The sequence below is a fragment of the Lonchura striata genome, chromosome 1 (genome assembly GCF_046129695.1).
Source record: "Lonchura striata isolate bLonStr1 chromosome 1, bLonStr1.mat, whole genome shotgun sequence".
NCBI classification, from domain to species: Eukaryota; Metazoa; Chordata; class Aves; order Passeriformes; family Estrildidae; genus Lonchura; species Lonchura striata.
In genome coordinates, this window is record NC_134603.1 from 65801016 (window position 1) to 65821798 (window position 20783).

The 20783-nt window shown below is 37.8% G+C and overlaps 1 protein-coding gene across 5 annotated transcripts in view; it reads left to right on the forward strand.

Moving 5' to 3' along the window:
• Nucleotides 1–20783, forward strand: part of EPB41L4B (erythrocyte membrane protein band 4.1 like 4B) — a 207498-nt gene that overhangs the window by 167006 nt on the left and 19709 nt on the right. For all 5 annotated transcript variants that reach the window (XM_077784982.1, XM_077784967.1, XM_077784970.1 and 2 more), the window contains 3 exons: nt 6986–7090; nt 9977–10115; nt 10558–10635. In XM_077784982.1, the coding sequence (XP_077641108.1) occupies nt 6986–7090; nt 9977–10115; nt 10558–10635 (322 nt within the window). The remainder of the gene's footprint in view (nt 1–6985; nt 7091–9976; nt 10116–10557; nt 10636–20783) is intronic.

Sequence of the window (20783 nt, forward strand, 5' to 3'; positions counted from 1 at the left end):
TGCACCATGTGTTGCATTTATGCACTGCAATATTTATTTCCCTTAAAATATGCTTTTGGGTTACTGCCAGCTTTGGCAGGCTTTATATCCCACATGGTTCAGGATTCGTCTGTGGATTTCTTTCTGTTTAGACCAACTGCTGCATCACCCTTTGTTGATCCTTGTTATCCAAATTATCTCATCTTTCATAGGATTGCAAATAGCAATATTCTTCTTATGTGGGAGTAGGTATAAGCACCAGCTGGTGCTTTGTGCATTCATTTATTCTAATTTTCTTTGTAAATCTTCCCATCCAAAAGCAAATTACGCCATTACATTGAGACTAATTACATTAGGAGCTGCTCAACACGTAACGTAAAATTAAATGTTATCTCGTAGAGCTTGATGATACTGCACACCAGAATAGAAGGGTGGAAAACATTAAATGATATCAAGTTTTACAGGGTGCAGATGAATCAGGAGAAATAATCTCAAGCGCTCTTCTGAATGCCTACTGCAGAGTAAGCTTTGCTCATACAGATTGACAGAATGTGATTAACCTGCTGTGGCTTGTGACTCTGAGGTGCACTGGGCTTTGAGTCTGGCTGCCTTTCAATTTATGGGAAAATGTCTGACACCTTCCATGACTGAAGTGATGCTTCTAAAATATAACTTCTGTGTATCATCAAGGAAGAAGTGTCTCTCAAAGTAATGTCTGCACTCTTGTGCTTTTGCCTCTCCATTCTCACCTGCATAAACTATATTAATATTTAAATTGTCATATTTTTCTCTCTGAGCTAACATCCTGCTGACATACCTCAGTCTGAACCTGAACCATGTTTTTTCAGAGAACTCTGGCTCTCTGCAGGTGCTCTCAAAATATGACTGTATAAGTAAGGTGCAAAGTGTAGCGATGTGTGCCTAGTCTGTACACAATTCAATGTGAAACTTGCATCTCAGTATCTTCTTTTATACATATACTTCCAGTGAAGGTCAGAGTAGCTTTCATGTTACCTGATATGTCACCTCCATCATTATGGGCAGCTTGTTTCCCCAGGTTGAAGACTTCAGTTCCCTGGAAAACTAGATATATCCTAACTTCCAGAAAGTTCAGAACTGAAGCTGATCAAGACTTAAGTGCTTAGCCTTACCTGGCATGAACTTCAGTGAATTCAAGCAGGCTTGAATTTTCTTAAACTCAGAATGAAGTTAACTCTGTGAGGCAGGATCTGAAATATTACATTTAAATATCTTCTTGTAAATATATTGTGAAATATTCTAGGTAAACTAAAATCATCATCTATGCTGGCTTCTTCCTAAGAAATTTGAATTGCTTTTAAAAATCTTTTCTCATTCAGTCTTTACCTTACAAAAATGAAAATATATAATCACTCTCCAACTGAAAAAATTTCAACCAACATTTCCAAAACTAAAGTAAATATCTAAATACATATCATTCTGGCCTCAGTCCAGGGACAGGTTAATGGATCTGCTGCTCTAGCTTTTTGCCGGAACCTCACACAGTAATTTCTGCATCAAAGTCATAACTGAACTCTTGAATAGCCTTTGCATGCCAGTCTGCACTAAAGATTGCAGATAGCACACCTAGATATGTCCTTTGACTTTGTTCTGAGTCTTAAAGACCCCTTTGACCTGCTGCCTGAAGCCAAATGCTGATGAATTATTTGTAATTGTATTCTTAACCTCCAAACTACAGAGTAAGGAGCAGTACTCAGACCTTTCAGATGAGGTCAAGCTAATGAAATACCCCACTCGAGGTGCATTTCTTTGGCTCTGTCCTGTGTCCCCTAAATTGTGCCTAGGCTCCTTAGAAAGCACATAATCCACAATGACTATCCTGGTTGCTGTGAGGAGGGGTAGGATTTGTAGCTCAGTTTGACCTTCGATGCCAGGTATTGACCTCCTACTTTACCCCAAGCTGTGAGAGAAAAGCAATTTCTGTATCATCATTATCTGTCTGTTGGACCACAGGGGCACTGTACTTTTGTCTAGACTGCATATATTTTATTGTAAGGGCAATAGAGGGGGTGGAATTTTTTCCTTTACAAGAAACAGAACTCAATTTGTAAGAAAGGCACATAAGCTGTAGCAAGGATCTTGGTTATACATCTGCAATCTATAAGGAAGGGGGAATGGGAGGTAAGAAAAAAGAAAAAAACTTTATTCAGAAAATTTGATATGGACAGTAGCTTTAAAATGTCCAAGCAGTGTTTTGAAGAGGTAACCTGTCTTCTGAGAAAAGCTACCTTATCAAAGTGAAAAAGAACATAATGTTTCTTAACTTCAGATGACCTTTGGAAGAGAAATGTGTGAAATCCTTAGAGCACAGGCTTAGGAAAGATTTGAGTGTTTGTTTGCTTAGCTTGTTAGGCTATGTCTTTGATATACAAGAGAATGTATCTATCAAATATTCTTTCTTTTCCTTCCTTTCTTTCTTGCCTATCCTTCCCAAGTTTTCACTATCCTGTTCCCATTCAAAGGGAATTCTGCAGCCAAAATCAGCCTCTGGGGCTCTTTTTTTTTCCCTTTTCCATGAGTCAGCACCTGAAAGCAGGTCAGCTTTCATGCAGCTGGCTGTATCCTTGTAATCATAGGGATTTTATCCTCTATCTCTTGGCATCAGTTTTGGAAGACAGGGAGAGGGATTGTTCCAGATGACAAAACAGACACAAAGAGAAACAAAGAAGATAAAGCCTGTTAAAGACAAGTGTAAGGAAGTGTGTTCCCCTAGCAGACTTTGTTAGTTTTGAAATCCTGAACTGGATCCTCCAAGGTAAAATAAGTTAATTAATGCTGTTCAGTTGATGATGTGGACAATCATTTTATCCCACATAGCCCGACTGCCTCATTTCAAACAAGCACAGAGGTCTGCCCAGAGCCACCCAAGCAGGGGACAAGGAAGCCACAGCACACAAATGGGTGGTGCAGGAGCAGTGTAGCCTCAGCCCTGCAATCTGAGCCAAGGTGAGGTGGGACACCCTGAGTCCCTCAGCAAGGAAGGTTCAAGGTAAACCAGCATACATCTGTGGTCACTTGAAATGTTCCACAGGGTACGTTTTCTTGTGAGCAGTTTTGGTTTCAGTCACCTTCTTGGCTGCCAGTCTGAGAACAAAACAGATTCCTTGGGTTTGGTGGGGGCGATCTCCCTCTGGGTCCTATTTGTGTTGCTGTGCAGGCTTGTGGAACAGGCTGAAGCTAGTTCAGGAGAACTGTGCTGGCTGTGGCTCAGGAGGGTGCTGGGGCTCCCAGTGCACAGGCGGTTTCTGATGACCTGCCACTGCATGCTGACATTTCGTGGTTGTTATTGTCATTCTCACCAGGAAGCGACAGATTTTTATGTAAGGTGCCAGGTCATTAAGTAACTCTGTCTCGGTTCAGTACCTTCATTTGTATGCAGTAGTGGTTGGGTACTGTTACAGGAAAAAGGTTTCTTATGCATTAATGACATTGGAAAAGAGCCTTCTAAAAGAAGTGTAATACACTGTACATTTTCTTTTCCATTTTAATTCTGAGTCCCACTGATCCTTTAACACTTTTCCTCAAGCTGTATGCTTTGTACAGGACTACAGTAGTTTATATAGCTGTGTAATTTATATAGGACTACAAACTTGAAATGGTAATATCTGCACATAATCACTCTATTTGAATAATTTTACAGGGCTTCTCTTCGAAAATCCTATCTTTCCATATAAGAATTCTGGCTGTAGAAATCAAATGACAGTCACAGAAGTGATTCTGCTACTTTTTCTGGAATATCAATGAGATTTTTTTTTTTTAAGAGTTTCTGTGATATTAAAAGCCTGCTATTTTTAAAACACAAATCAGGTGCTGGGTGGATCAAGCTGAGCACTTCTTGCATCTAGCTGCTGTTGAGAGAGTAGCAACAGTTTTGAGCAAGTTCAGACTGAGGAAGAATGTTTGGAGATGAAAGAGAAGCTGTCGTGGAGTCTTTAGTCTGGTGTGGAAAGAGGTATCCTAGCAAGGTTTTAATGAGGGCAAAATTCCAGCTCTGCAGTTTGTAGGACTAGTCCAACATTTAATCTTGTGCTAATGACCTCTTTAGGTAGAGGTATTGCCACAGCTCCTTTTCATTTAGGGGTAACTTCAGTTTACATCCTAGCTAACCTGCAGCTTCTCAAAATGTGCAATAAATGGTGCTTGTCTCTCCCCCAGAGGCCTGATAAGTATCAGGGGAAAGGTAGTTGCTGCTGCCAGCCCCTAACAAAAATTATGGCAAAATTTTATCATAATGTGAAAGAAGATTTTGCTTTTAAAATGGTATTGATTTTGCAACATAAATGAGTGGAATACTTTACTGGTGTGATACAAAACATAAGTTTATCTGAGCAATTACAATGGCTGAAAAAGGAGTAGGTGTGTCTAATGTTTACTTGATTTTTTTTTTTACTTGAAAATCTGCAGCATTCAAAGGAAAATAAGTTTTTCATGTTTTTATTGGATTAGAGAGTTGGTACCGTTTGTATCTCAAAAATTTTATTTACAGTTGAGTGAATTTTTTCTTGTTAAACATTTTTTTCAGCATTAATTCAGACTTAGAATTTTAAAATTTTTAATATGTATAAGTGAGTTTTATAACTTGCTTTGAAATCATTGTAAACTGCTTTAGTTACAAAATTCCACTATATCTTTCCAACAAAAATTTGATTTTGACAGTTGAAATGACTGCTTCAAAAGCCCCACCTTTTCCTCTTTTGCTTTCTTTACATTACAAACCATGGTATTCCAAAGGAGATATGCAGGCTTTGTAAAATGAAACATAGTAAAAGAGCTGAAATTATCACTTCAAATCTTCCTTTGTGTGAAAGTATCTGGCTGGCTTACATCACAGGTTATAATGTTGTCCCAAGAAATTTGAAGCACCCATGAAATGGAAATAGATTTGTAACCAGGTTTCCTATTCTACACTTTGCTTTTTCTTGAACCCCTTCATAGCATTAATTCATCACTTGTTATAATTTTGAATAAATGTTATTCAACTCATGTAGTTTGTACCACTCTGTTTCCACTCTCACTGAGTTGGTGAAAAGGTGTAAAACTTGTAAGGCACCCTCTTACAAAATTATTGGAATGTTGTGAGGAGCATTCATACAGAGCAAGAATGTCAGCTAATATATTTGAGCTGAAAATAATTACATTCATTTACACCCCTTCAGAATTTGATTGTCCATTGTTTAATGTGTCTTGACATATTTATCCTGCTTATGTCAGACTTCAGATGGAAATCAATTTGGGTAAATTGAACAAGTAATTTTTTTCAGTAGCAAAAAGCTTCCTTTGCTTCAGCAAATGAAGAGCTAGTATTGTCTTCCAACCTGAAGTCTGGCTTGATCAAAACAATCTTGGGATCTTCCATGATGATGCTGATTCACAGATTTTCAGGTTGGATATATTGACCTAAAGACTAAAACAGATGATTTGGGCTTTTTTAATGTGTCTTTACTTATCTTCCCCTTATTTGCCAGCCTAACAAATTCAGCAAAAGATCTTCAGATCTGGCTGATTTGTTCTGCATTAATGTCATTGAGAAATCTGTGATAAAAATGACTGATATTGAAATTTGAACTGGGGAAAGGAAATATATCTGATATAGATATCTTGCTGCTATCTATACTACTTGAAATTAATGGGAACAAATAGCAGGTAAATAATTGACAAAAGTTGTTTTATGAGAAGTGAAACTAGTAATCAGGTTTATTATTTATTTATGCCCTTTGTACTTTAATGCTTTTCACTGTTCCATCTTATTCTCTGTGACCTATCCAAAAACTAAGAAACATTTAGGAAAACTGAATATATAACCTGAAGGCTGTACCATCTCAGTAGGTTCTGTTGTAGTTTGACATCAGGTTCAGAAGTCATCAAAGAGAATCAACAAAGCTCAAAACACACATGGGCATCAAAAGGATCTGCAATTATGAAAATTAAACATGCTTACCTTATTAAGGCTTTAGAAGGCTAATACAATGTAAGTAGACTAGAAAAACTTTTGTTATTTGTGAAATGTACCTCAGTGCATGTGCAGTCCCATCAGCAATTAGTAGGGCTGCTCAAGTTACTAATTTAGAATCTGACTTCAGATTAGATGGCTGAATACCATTTCACAAATTTTTAATCAGGACTTTCAAATTATATTTTTTTAATGTTTGGCATATTTATTATGTTTATAGTGCACATATAAGCAATATTTAAAGTAATATTTAAAATATTTGTCTTCATTCCCCTCAAACTCATGGTTGAAATGGTTTCCTCCCAAGGTCATAAGGATCTTTTGTTTAGTATTTATGAATTTTTTATTGAAGCCTCAGTTAATTCTACTGATAAATGGTTAAGGAGAAGATTCTTTCATGTGGACCTCCTCATTGCCATATCTTTGCTGGAGCTCTGCAGATGTATTTCACATTAATGAGTATCTGAAACATGTCTGAGTTTTGCATTTTTCTAGCAAGTTGGAAAAAATTTGATCATTTTTCTTGGACCACATCCCTTAGTTAATTTCCCTTGAACTGCTCTTTCAATTGCGGAAGGATAATATTTAATTTCAAATAAAAAATATTTTAAGCAGAGCAGGTTTCATAATTCATAAAATAGTTTTAGTTAAGTTTTAGTTAAACATATGTTTTGTAAAAATATTTCTGACAGGACTGAACTGCTGGTCTGTTATTAAATTGCAGTATTTTGGAAACAGTGACATTTCCACATGGTCTTTCACATAGGCTCTGTGTTTGCAACCAGTGGCTGCTTCTATAAATGGTATGCCCAGCACAGGAGGGTGAGTTCACACATCTTTTTCTGTACACACACACATACTAGCCTATGAACTATAAATGGAACAAAAGGATGAACTTCAATGGGCACTTGACACTTTGCAAGATAAATAAGTGTTGATGAGTTAGAACTCTGGTGATATGCCTGGAGTAGTTTAAATAGAGCCTGTATGACATATGTTTTTTCTTGCTATTTTTAGAAGTCCAGCTCCCGTGAGACCTGAAACTACACCAACAACTGTCCCTACAGAAAAGCAGGAGGTTAAAGCTCCCCGCGTGAGGAAGTTAACAAGGCAGTACAGTTTGTGAGTAACATACAGCATTCTCTTTGTGGTTTTGCCTACTACAGCTGAAAATGAAAGGGGATGCTAATTATTGCTCTAGCTGTGCCTTCTGAAAGGCATCAGTGCAATTACATGATAATGATCTTATACCGATACCATTCCTTTCATCACTGAGAATCTTCATGCTTTTAATACAAAATGAATTTGCCTTTCCTATCCAGTGGCTAACCCTTTGAATTGCAGGCCATCCACCTTTTCCCAAGCGTCTGGGTTAGGAATTAAAAACCTCTTTACCACATGAAATGTCAAAGACCTGGTGTGTGCTGGAGCAAGCCGCTCTGTTGGCTTCATTACAACCCCATTTGCAAAATGAGGAAAACATTCTTTAGTTGTTGGGGCATCAAGCTGTGCTGTGAGCCATTCCCTCTCAGAGAGCACACCCTCCCTCTCTGTGATTTGTCACATGAAGAAGTGGCTGAGCCTGCTACAGCTAAAGCCAGCAAAACAAATTCTCTTACTCCTGGAAAGTGGGATCTGTGCCTACAGGGATTTGGCATCCCATTTACACATAATTCATTCCACTTGAAACTCTCTAGAGATGTGAGGTACTGAGCAGAAGTGAAAGTCAGTGTTGATTTGTCCTCCCATGAAAAGACAGAAAAAGCCACCAGAAATCAGGGGGAAAAGCGATAATGTCAGCATAAACTTAGCCCCAGAAATTAGGGGAAAAAGCGATAATGTCAGCATAAACTTATCAGTACAAGAATACCAATGCCATAATAAAGGAAAAATATGTATGCTTTCTGTGTGGAATAGCAACTGTTAATCCATCCAGGATTCCAACATTCTAGTGTCAGTAAATATATTTTTTGTCTCTTCAAAAGGGTTCTAATAAATATCAGTATGTTGGGGTTTTTTTTGTTTCACTGTTAAAAACATTGTCTTTGTAATGATCTGCATTACCAAAACTGAAAAATTATTTAGTACAAGAACAGAAGAACTTTGACAAATTTAAGCTAGAAGGCAAATGAGCTATTAGCCAAATTGGTATTTGTCCAAGAGGCCAAGACTGGCATGTGGAAACACACAATCACTTTTTGATTGATGAGGTTTTGATGAACAGTTTTGAACATGTCCTGCTCCCATATGGATTTTCAGTTGTCCAGTATAAAGTGTGAGGAGCAGCAGATGTACATATCTAACCACAGGTGTCACCTATGCTGTGGCCATGTGTAGGGCCAAAGACTCCCTAGTGAAAAAAATGGGCTGTAATTTTGGTTTTTTTCTTTTTGTAAACTCAAATTGTGTTCAATTTAAATTATCTTGTATCTTTAATGCAAATATGGGAAATGTGAAGAAACACTAAAGGATCATTGTGAAAGTAATACAGTGAAGGCCATTTCTCAGTCTTACATCTAGTGTGTTGGTGGCTTGATGGCTGATAAATCAACCCTAACTCTTATTTTTCCACTTCCTAGTATACACGAGAGGAACTTTACTCAGAAAAGATGGGGAGGGTGCCAGTGAATTCCTGCTGAGAGTGGAGAGGAAGGACTGGGAAAATGTCATCTACATGCTTCTGAAAGAGAGATTAGCTAGGTCAACAGCCCAGCTCTGGGCTTATTACATTAATAAAATGTCTATTCAACAAGTCCAAAAGATTTCAGAATTTCTTTCTAGCATAAAACATGTGTACTGTGCATGCTATGGTGCTGAATTCTATCCTTAACCAGAAGGAATAAAAAATGAAGTTTGAAAAAATTATATTAAACACCAAAATTTTACATTATAATTAAAAAACACTGTTAGGCAACCCAGCATAAGGTTGTGTAACCGGTATATCATGTAGTTTTGAAGTTTTTTGTGTTGTCCAGGCATGCTGCCTTCAAGTGGCACTAAATCAAGCGTAGTTCTGTTCTGGAAGTATCTGTCAAGGCAGAATCATGCAGTCAAGCTGGCATGGCAGGCTTCTATGCACTGTGAGTACCTAACTGGTAGTTAAAATTAGTGCTGTTTTATGAGCAGCAGTAATTTTTCTCATTATTTTTGCTGTGCATTAAGCTGTCAATCTGTAGTCTTTCCTTTTGACACATCATTCCCAGTAATAAGTCTTCCATAGGCCAAATTATGACTCTGTTTGCCTCCATCCAATTGCAATTAACAACTGGAAGCATCCTGACTCAGGGCTGACTGATTGCAGCGATCTGTAGTCAATGGGGTTCTGTAAAAGTAAATGAAGGTGTACCATTCTTCACTGGCTTTCATTTACTAGTGACAGTAGGTGAGATGGAAAGAGTTCAGCTTGACGGCCTAAACCCCAGGGGAAGCGTGCAACCTCATCTTAAATAAAATGTTTTCTCTGTAAATACAATAGATGCGACAGGAAAAAGATCACAAGAATGTTTTTAAAGAGATCCTTTTTGGAGTCAATCAAATTCCTTTACATACAGTTTGAAAATGACAGCATAGACTAGCTCCATAATGGGTGTCAAATCTACCATTGTCTGAAGTCAATGAAGCAGTCAGATGCATGGATGGATGTCACTGTATCTGTTCTTATCAATACTGCCAGCCTCCATCGAAAAGAATAAACATTAAAGTGGAATAATATCTAGTCTGTTCATTCATGCATAATCCATAGAAATGCTACTTTTACCTAATAACCATAGGATTTCCATTTGCAGATGAGAAGTACCTAGCCAACCCATTTTTAAGGAATCTTTAAAGCTTAAAAAAAAAATTCTAGTTTACTTGAAAAGGTAGCTGCATTTCAGAGGGAAGAGTAAATGGAGCTTCAAAGCACTACAGCAGATATCTAGGTTACCAGTGCCTCCCTGGACACAAGTGCAGTCAAAAGTCCAATGGCATTTTCTAATGAGAAAATCTCTGTGTTTTTATCAATGGCAGTGATGAGGATGACCTTCCTCCAGCACTGGCAGCAGCAGCAGCAGCATCAACACCTGTGTCTTCAGCATCTCCCGGGTCGCAGAAAACGTGTACGCCACAAACATCGGAAGGACAAGCACAGGTTTCACCTGGTGGCAAGGTAACACACAAAGAGATGAGCTTTCGTCCCCTGGGAGAGGGCTCAGGAAGGGTAGGAGGGAGCTGTGAGTAAACGGTTTTCCCTAGATGGAATAATTCTACATTTAAGAGCAGTTTTTAATGCAGAGTTGTAGTGATATGTTTAACTTGTTGCGTGAGGAAGTATTTAGAGTCTGGTCCAAGACCCAGATAAAATCCATAGCAGTTTTTCCTCATCATTAGTGGGCAGTGGATCATGATTACTCACATGGATTTTAAAGGTCTGTAATTATGTTTTTTAACTTTCCTGAGTAGCCATACCTGAAAAACATGGTGTGAAATTTAAAATCCATTTGGCAATCTGTGCTTTAAGGAATTAAAAAAACCCCAACAAAAATAACCAACAAAATTACAGAAATTAAATGGTTCTTTCTTCCAATGCTGGGTTTCTTTTTTGCCTTTAGAGTTCCACAGATGCTGGGAGTACATTTGCTTTGGAGCCAGGTGACCTCCTGATGGATTTCACAGAGGCCACACCAATGGTAAATAATTTTAGTTTGTAACCAGGAAATGTAGAAGTTTTCAGTCATTTGTTTGCAGCTAAAATGAATGAGATCTATGCAGTGTGTTACAGAGTGCACAGGAGTAAAGTAAGTTTACTTGATATTCAGTGATCCTGAGCCTCTATCAAACTCAGCTCAGAATTTCTGAAGATCAGTCCACATCAACAAGTCTTATGGCTGATCTTCTGAATGCATTTGTTGTTGGATAACTACTTATTTCTCTCTCCTATCTTTACACATTGCTGCACTTTTTTCACAAGCTTCTTTGTCCCTTTAACACAGATTCCTAATGCAATCGTAACTTTGCTTTTGGGAGTTGTCTGAAAAGTCACTTCTTTTTGCCACAATTTTGTTCAGAGCTTACCTAACAGCCAGTCCCAAGACATGTACCTGCACTTTCATGTTTCATTAGCAGAGTTCTCTTCCTCACTTTAGACAAAATTGCCTAAAATGTGTTGATTATTAACTTTTTTTTTGGAGCTACATTATTTATATTTTTGCTTAAAAAACAGGTAGAGTTGCTGGTCTGAAATCTAAATACCACTTGACTTCGGTGATCTCAACTCTTTCATCTCAGATTCTCAGCAGATTTCTTGCATAATCATAACACGATCCTTAACTTCCTCCAAGTAATCCTGCATTTCAAAATACTCTAAAGCCAGATAGCTTCTCTACTGTCTAAAGGCATTTCTGCTGTCTTCTAGAAACCATGGTAAAGCATATAAAAAGTGTGACAAGGACAGCATTACATTTTGGGCATAAATGTTTTTGTATTAAGGTAATTCTGTCCTGGGCATTGCTTTCACTGCATGGTTAGTTTACGGTATTGGAAAGGTGCTGTGGGGCTGTGCCTTTTGTTTCTGAGATTGTATTGTAGCTGTCTGTAAATAACTGCTTGTGTCCTGTTACCACTGGATGAGAGCTTTGGGGATCCACAAGACACAGGCAGACTGAAACCAAAACTACCAGGAAGGAGGTTGTAGCAAGATAGGTATTGGTCTCTTCCCAAGTCAGAAGTGACAGGACAAGAAGAAACAGCCTTAAATTGCATATTAGTAACAGTTTGTTCACTGGAAGGTTTATAAAGCATTGGCATAGGCTGCCCAGGGAAGTGGCTGAATCAACAGCCCTGGAGGTATTTAAAAGACTTGTAGATGTTGTCCTGAGGGACATGGTTTAAGGGGGGGAATTGACACTACTAGGTGGTGGTTGGACTTGATCATCTGGAGGGCCTTTTCCAACACAAGTGATTCCATTATTCTATCTAGGTTAGATTGTCCTTTTCTATATTAGTAGCATATTCGTGGCTAAATTGTAATTATCTGTTGGAATTTAGAAATTGATTTCTTATTCTAAAAAACATACGATGTCTTACTGTGTTAATAAGAACTTTTAAAATTAGTCATAAAGACTTCAGCAACTGACCTGCTCTAGATAACATAGGTTTGTTTTTGGGGTTTTTTTTTCCATTTAACAGAAGTCAGCATTACACACTTTTTTCCTTTTCCAGCTGAGTATACAGGCTTTTTACCCTAAATATTTTACCAAATCATGCTTTCCCCTTCCCACCACCCACCAACTATAATTTATCACACTGTATGTCCATGAACTAACCTTTGATTGACTTTCTTGGTTTTAATATTTTGGAGAGAAGTACTGCCCAGCATCAATCAACCCTTTTTGTTTTGTTTAACATCTATAAAGGTCAGCTTGTTCTCTACAGAGCAGGTATTGTTTACAGACCTTTCTCTGCAGTTTCACTGACTACAGGCTGCTCTCAGTTGAGTTTAGAATAAAAGTTTACTCTTCAGGGAGAGAGCCTCCAAGCAAAGACAAGCTAAGGGCAAATGTGTAGCTTTGAGACAGTCTGATTATTTAATAGTTCTGTTGTGATAGAATGTGCTGTCTGTTATTTGAGGGTCAAGGTAATGTACAGCTTAGCATCGTGTTACTGTCAAGTCTGTGGTCATGTGCTGGTTTTGCATGCTGTGACCTGGCCCTTGGGAATTTTTTTGTTAATTGCACACATTTTTTTCACATTCAATGACAGGTACAGTATCTGAAGGGGTCATTCATGTTGTCTGATTTGGGGTATTTGCCTGAGGTGATAGAGGTGGAAGTTCAGATTCCTGTGTAGCCAAGGTTTTTATGCAGAGGGTTATTCAAACAGCTCTCTTGTCTGTTGTCTGGACTAGAAAGACATAGGCACCTAAATTGTTCATCCAAAATTAGGTTTTGTAATTTGTTTTCGTTATGATGTGTGCTGCCAAACTTTCTCAGTTCACTGGAGGGCTGTTCATTTGAAGCAGCTTTAGATATCCTCCCTTCTTTTCTGTAACATTATTGGTAAAGAGTGATTAATAGTCACTGAGTGAGCTGCATCATCTTCGTTGTTCAGTATCTAACCATTGATGCTTCCTAATGACCTTGTGTTTTATCCATGTTTTGCTGCTGTTGCCAGCAAAACAGTGGAAGATGCCAAACACAGTGGAATATATGCTTCTAAGTGGAATTATACTTAGAAGTGGATCTCAGAAAACCAAATTAACTTATAAAAATGTAAGGATTACTGAAAAGAGTGAATTAATAGAAATCATCAAGGCTGAAATGCAGGGATGAGAGTAATCAAATTTGTCTACTCAGTCAGCCTGGAGGAGGTATTGTGATATATACAAGAACCAGCTGAGCTCTAATGGTCACTTAGTCATCAATACTTAGACTGCCAGTAACAGCAGGGCAATTATGAGGCAGAGTGATTTCAGGAAATCATTTTGCAGGAAAAATAATGGATGTTTACTAATGCAGATTGCCTAGAGGGAAAGGTATCCTTTTGTGCTTTGCAGTCCTAAACCCCTGTGGTTTTTGCACACTTCTATTCATTTTTCAATTAGATCCTACAGTTAATTGACTACAACATATTACTTATTGTCCGTAAAACAATTATAACATCAGTCTTCATCTTTTTTTGCCACTCTAATGTGACTTTTAGCACTCTGTCCTTTTAGCGTGTATGTGAACAAGACTCAATGCCTCCTGCTTTTGTGTTTCAAAAAAAGCAAATGGATTTTTAAAAATGCAGCATCATGTATGAAGAATTATTTTAACACATTAGGAGCATCCTTAATGAGGTGTATTAGAATAAGTTTTGTCAGTGTAATAGGCTCTTTCTCCTCCTGTGCTCCCTCCTTGTGTTTCTAGCTTTTCTGGAACTGGAAATCACTGAGCTTTAAGCTATTCCATTGCAGCTTACAATCTGTGTGATTTCTGACATGTGTATGACTGCAGAGTTTTTCTTGTTTAGTTACAGAAAGCTCAGTCTCAAGACACTGAATAAATGTAACAGCTGCTGCACCACACTGACAGTACCTTCTTGACCAAGAGAGAAATCGGTGTGCACAAACTTCAATTTGACCTATTGGGGTGGGACAAAAGAAATAAGAGTAAAACATACAACATGGAGCTATTCCTAAAATTAGACTAGGGTTTGTAATGCAAGGTGGATGGGCTAGGACTAAGTCATGATCACATCTAAAGAGGTATCAGAGAGCAGTAATTTACAGTCAGCTGTGTACTTTCAAATTATATGTTATCTCATGCTGTATCAAGTGAATAATTTTCTAGAGCTTCACCTGCCATCTATTGGTGGAAAACAGAAAGTAGAAAATTATTTGCCTGTTTAAAGCTTGAGATATAACATTTAAAGGGTATAAATTACCAGTATGTTAGTTTAAAAATGAAAATTAAGTGCTTTCAGTGTAATACCAGGTATTTTTTATTTAGGATGTGTTGGAAACAAGTATGTCTATTTCAGTGATAGCATTGCTAGGGTATGCAGTCCTGTTCCTTCATCCTAAGGGAGCTCGCTTAGTCTGAAAGTGTATAGAGTTATATGCATTAGCATCTACTATTTTGGAAATAAAGTGAAGGTAACCAGGTCAAAAGTGAGTCAGCTCAGGGAGAAACTGGAAGTTTTTGTATCTTGATGGAAGTGATTAAACATCCCTGCAAACTCTCAGTGGATAGTAGATAGTGAGCCAGAGGTAGTGAGTAGATCAAAATAATAACGTATATTTTAATTCCACTCCCCTTTAGTGTTTGTTATATTAATAAAGAAGAGTTAATTTAATTTTTAGTTGCTAAATTTTTATGAAAATTTTGCAAGGTTGCAATAAAGCCAAATAACACAGTGACAGGCAAACATCAAACTCCAATACCGCCATAATCAGTCCTTTAGGCATTGAATTCTAAACAAGAGTGACTGTAATTTAATTCAAGACTGATATTTGATAAGAACATTAGCATGTATCTACTATCTAACTGACTGAAAGTATAGATCAAGTATCTCTGCATGCCCCCAAGATCTCTAAAACAGCTTAGTCAGAGAAAAATTTATAAATGCTTCACTTACGGTAAGCTACATACTGAAGAAAAAATAGGACTCTTGAAACTTGGGTGATATATTTCAGAATTAGGACCTTTCTTCTTTTACATCTTCATCACAACAACAACAACAACAAGTTTCTTAGTATAAGATAAATTGGATGTAATAAGTATATAATGGATTCAAAGGGGAATATTACAAATTATATTTCTCAAGCCAGCTTCTCAATTGCTCACTCAAACTTATATGCAATGGCCAATTATAAGCAAAAGAATTTGCAAAACAGTTTGTCTGTTACACATAGAAATAAGAAGGATAAATAGCAGCAAGCCGGATGTCAGATGCACATTTATTCCCAGTTTCAAGTTCATGCCCTTTAACTCCATATTAAACAAAGATAAAGCAAAGAACAGCAATTGCTAAGGCAAAAAACATCAATACAAAAAACATACAGCAACAGGCAATAAATCTAGTTCCATGTGAACTCAAGGAATACTCTAAATTAACTCATATTGCAAAGGACCATTCTTTTCTGCTGCAAGAAAAGGGCACCAGCTGGATGAGAACACATTGCAAAGGGGTGCACTGTAAGGCTCAGTCAAACTGAGCAAAACACATTTGACTGGGGATTTGCAGGAAATGTGCTTGGGGTCCATCCAGCACAAGGCTCCTGCGAGCACACAGCTTGAATTAAGCAGTTGCAGGTTACCTGTGCATCATTTAGGTTATATAAGGCACGTCAGTAACTAGGGATGGGACTTAGAACATTTTAGAACAATCATAGTCTTTGGGCAACCAGATAAATGGGTGAATACATAAAGAATTATAAATAGGACTTGTGACTAATATGTAGCTCTGCAAAGTACAGGGCTTTATTGGTGGATGCCAGTTTCATAAGCAGTCTGTTGAATTACTAACATGCAAGATAACTGAGTGTCAGGCTCAGAGACAGCCCCTTGAATCTTAGTTTAAAATTCACTAAATTACCTGAAACTCTTTTACTGCTATTTAGGGGTTTGCTATTTAGGGATTTTCTCCCATTCATCCATTATAGAAGCAGTCAGTGCATAAAAAAAAAAAGAGAATTCTAAAAGGTGAACTGTAAGCTTCTACATTTACTTTTTATTTTTCCTCTGTTTTAAGGAATTTAAATTCGTTGGCTCAATATATTTTCCCCCTGTTATCTGTATGCTGAGCAGAACAACTTGGTTCACTGTAGGTATATAACAGATGATGCAACACTTCTCTATTTCTTTAACTAATTTAAAGTGAATTCTCAAAAAAATAAAAAGATCCACAAAGTGAAATCCATTTCTGACTTTGCACCTGTGGACCCCATGACAAACTGGATATGATATGTATATGAGAAAGAAAAGCTTCCAAAAATAGGGAAAGGTGTCAAACAGAAAAAAGTACAGGCATGTAGCATATAATTCAGTTATTTTAAATAATCAATGGTCCACTGGCTAACATTTTAAAAAACTTGAGATGAAGGTAGGGTCAGAAGACAGTTTGGATCAAGAGGGCAGAATCTTTTCCCTGGAGAGATTATAGATTCTGCCACGTGCAATTACTTTTCGGTCACCTTTTGTGGTTTTTCATATGCTGTACTAACCATTCTCTGGCATTCCATGCCCCTGCTTTATGTTTATAGAAATTATAAAATGTGCAAATGCCTATCAGTAAATCTGGTTTCTGCCAGATCATGCAAGCAGAGCTGGTCCTGGAACTTAAGACTTTGGCTGGACTCCATAGCAGGGCTGAGCAGATGGGATCTCATTTGAGAAGATATTTACACCAGACAACTGGAGGATCCTGTACAACCTGTGTGCCTGCAGAGAGACAGAAACAGAAAATGCTGTGTAGCTAATGTGAGATGCTTGCACAGTGGTGGGATGTGTGCTGTGCCTGTACAATGAGTGGTTCAGTGGCCACTTCCAGACTTGCCTATGAAGCTGAAGGACTGAGGTTGTGGTGTCACAACTGCACATGTAGATGGGTGCTGGATGGTTTAATCTGTTCCAGCTTGGTGGGGCTGAACACTAACCCTAAAAACAAAATTACTTAGCTTTAAGTCAAATAATCTATGAAACCCCAGGGTTTCATAGATGGCTCTCCTGAGGACTGTAGGAGTGATAAAGTACATTTGCAAGCAGTGTAGTTTCTGGAGTAGTACTCCAAAAGGAAGCACTGTGGTTGTTGAAATTACTGTAAAGTTTGATCAATTTGTAGGAGATGTTATAAGATGTGCTTGACTGCAGTAATGGTGACCTGCGGCCGACTGACAGGTAAGGTCCAGGGAGTCTGCTCCCTGGTGATGGAGAGCATCTGCCAAACACCACAGACAGGGCAGTCCAAGATTATCTGTGTGCTTCTCTTTTTTGTACAATTAGTGCACTAATCATTTTTAGTCCAGAGCTTTTCTCAGTACCTCTGTAGTGATACAGATTGCCACAAGTTCCGCAGTGTTTAGGAAGTGCAGAAAATTGATGGTCATGAACATTATTGAAGCTTAAAAAAAGAAAAAAAAAAAAAAGAAAAAAAAAAAGAAAACTACCTGAAATCCCTTTCTCCTGCCTCCTCAGAAAAAAAAAAAAAAAAAAAAAGGATCATTCCAGTGGCAGCTTTCTCTTTTGCTTGAAATCAACATCAGAGTAAGTAAAAAGAATAAAGTAAATGCAAGCAAACAGATTTTAAACGAGCTGGCATCTACCTCCTACAGCAAGCAGAGAAGGCAAATCTTTAATAAAGCTTTTATAACCTGTGAATTGTTGTAAATCAGGTCTGATATGTTCAATCATACTTTTGCTCATCATCTTTTTTATTTAAGATTATTGCTTTACTTGTAAAGCAAATAGGTTCCATGTTCTGAGCAGCAGTAAGCAGGTGGACCATTTGCCTAAGAAGAATAAAAGTGAACAATACAGAGACAATGCTTTTCAGACATAAAGTATAAAGCATCATCTTTTTGTACTGGTTGAGTCTCCTCTTCCACTCTACAATAATCAATGTGATACAGGAATGCTCAGCTTCTGTGCAAAGACTGAAGCCAGATATATCTTTTTATATTTGCTCTCAATGAGAAAAGTACAGTGATGAAGCTATTATGTCACAAAGACTTTTGATAAAGGCATATTGATCACCTTTCTTTTGATCTGAGAAGTACATTATTCCTTTTGTCTCAGCAGCTGCAAAGTTCCCAGTTTCTCTTCCTCATTGTGATTAGTAACAATTGCATTTAGACTTCAGTGAGTAACTATTGTGTGTTTGTTTTCTTTCCAGACATCTAATGAATTGATATATGTGTAATTCTAATTCACATTTTTCCAGTGTGATAAAAAGTGTGATACTAACAGCTTAGCTGTTCTGTAAAATTTCAATTGAATGTCTTCAGGCCTCAGCAGAAAATGGGAGCATCTGCTTTCTGAACTGCTTTTTGACTGGCTGAGTGACTCAACTTGTAAAACCAGCAAAAAGATCAAGTAACTTTCTTTTTCATTTGCCACACAATTGAATAATCAGAACTGATAGGAAATACTTTTTTTCTTCTTTGATTAAAGTAAAATCTGGTTGTCTATATTTTCTTTTCAAAAGCCTATATTGGAAAATATCCTGAACTGAATGTCAAAGAGTAGTAAGATGGGTAGATAGAAAGATCAGGCCAATTTGAAATTAAATAGTGGTTCATTTTCAAGTAATGTTAGGTTATTAATTTCAATGAAATCACATTTCCAACCAAAATGTCATTTCTGAATTAGGCACTAATACTGCACTGACAAAGTGCTGATTGAAGCCTTTTAAAATTTATTTTTTAAATATAGAGAAAATTGAATTAGCACTACTTCTTTTGTAACACATTCAGTTTTTAAAAATAGGCATTTTCTGATGATAATTCCTAAGCAGTAACAGTCCTTTTTGATGAACCACAATTGCTACCTAAGTGACCAGAGATTTTCTCTTCTGGCCTACTCTGCTTTTTGCTGTTATTCACAACATGGTGTAAATTCTCTACTGAAGCATAGTATATGTTTTATTTTATGTAGTCTGTCTACTAGCAAGCAAAACCAAAACAGAAATACAATCATTGATTTGTGAGATTTACATCCAGACGGATCACTTGCTATGACTTTATACAAAGCCTAGTACAAATCTTATAACTCAGAGGAATGGCAATAGCAGAATAACCAGTAAGTCAAACTGATAAAATTGAAGTTTTTATAAACCTCAGCACATCTATGGTAATTCTATAGTTCTGTGCCTTGTCTCAGATATTGCAGAAAAAGAAAATTACCATAGAAGAAAATTGTGATTTAATTGTGGGAGAAAGAAAACAGGAGTTCCCTAATTCTAATTTATTACTTATCATGGTAACTGGATTGCAAACCAATGGACTCAGTAGGAAGGGCTCCCTTCTGTTCATATCCCTTATATGACCCTTTGAATAAATAAGCTAAACTGTTTTGACCTGAGGAAGAAAAATTCTACAGAGGTAGATATTCTATACAACCATCTTAAGCCTGATTAATAGAAAACAGTTCTTGAATACTTCTCAGAATTATTCCTTGGAACTTGTCCACAAAACCATCACTGTGGAAGAGCTATGGTATATGCTTTATGGTATAACATTCTTCTCATTTTCAGCAAACAAAGACCAAATGCCCCTACTCTCTAGGAGATACAGCCAGTGAGGTCAGGAAAGAAAATGTCTATAAAACTCATTTAGCAAGTTAATGTTATTTATTGATCCTTTGTCAAAAGGTTGACTAGAATCTTGCAAGTGCTCCAGTGCTGTGGAATGTCATCTGGCCTCTTCTGGCCAAGTACCAGATATTGCCAGGATGGATTGTGATGAAGGAGCTGGCCCTGCCACCTGCCATACACAGCCAGCCATGTGCACATGCTCTGCTGAGAGCCCTGTTGGCAGTGCTGGAGATAGGAAGTCATAGGAAGCCAAGCACAGTGGGCCTCCGACCACCTGAATTTGTGCACTATTTGGCACTCATTTCATGCTGCATCCAGGCTGAGCAAACTGTCAAAATTTATCACCACGAAGCTCCAGTGCTCACATGCAGGGAGAATCCATGTGTTTGCATCAGTGGCTGAGCTGCCCAGACTTCAAACAAAGCTTGTTCTCTTCAAAATATCTGTGGTCAGGAGAGCTCGCGTTTGTGTGTGCCTCTAAAGGAATTTTGCCCTTCAGATCTCTCCTGCCTTGCTGCTACTGGTTTGGAAAAAGGGTTGAAGAAACTGTGCTTTCTCTTTTCTTCCTTATCAAGAGCAGGGGTGGTGAAGCAGCATGGATAAAGATTTTTCTGTACATCTGCAGTGTGGCTCAGGTTGGGCATATTCCTGCACCAGGAACAGTTAGTTCCCAAGCTCATAGAAAGCACACTCAAAAAGTGCCAGACATAGGATTCCAAAAGAAACCCCAAAACCAAACCAAAAACCAAAACCCAACAATAAATCAGAATGGCACCCTGCTCTTAGCCTCCCCCAAGAAAAGAGAGTATCCTGGATCTTAGCCTGCAGCTATCCCTGAAGAAACTTAAAAGTAAGCACTGTAAGCTCCCTCATCATTCCCAAGTTATGAACCTGACTGGACCAATTTTTTGCTCCTTTTACATTTTAGAAGACTTCATGGTTTTTCTGAATTGAAGGAGTAAGCTATAATCTTCTCAGGGACCACAAGATCAGCAGAGGTTGCCAGACAACAGTGTTTTCACCTCATCCATCAGCACATGGTGCT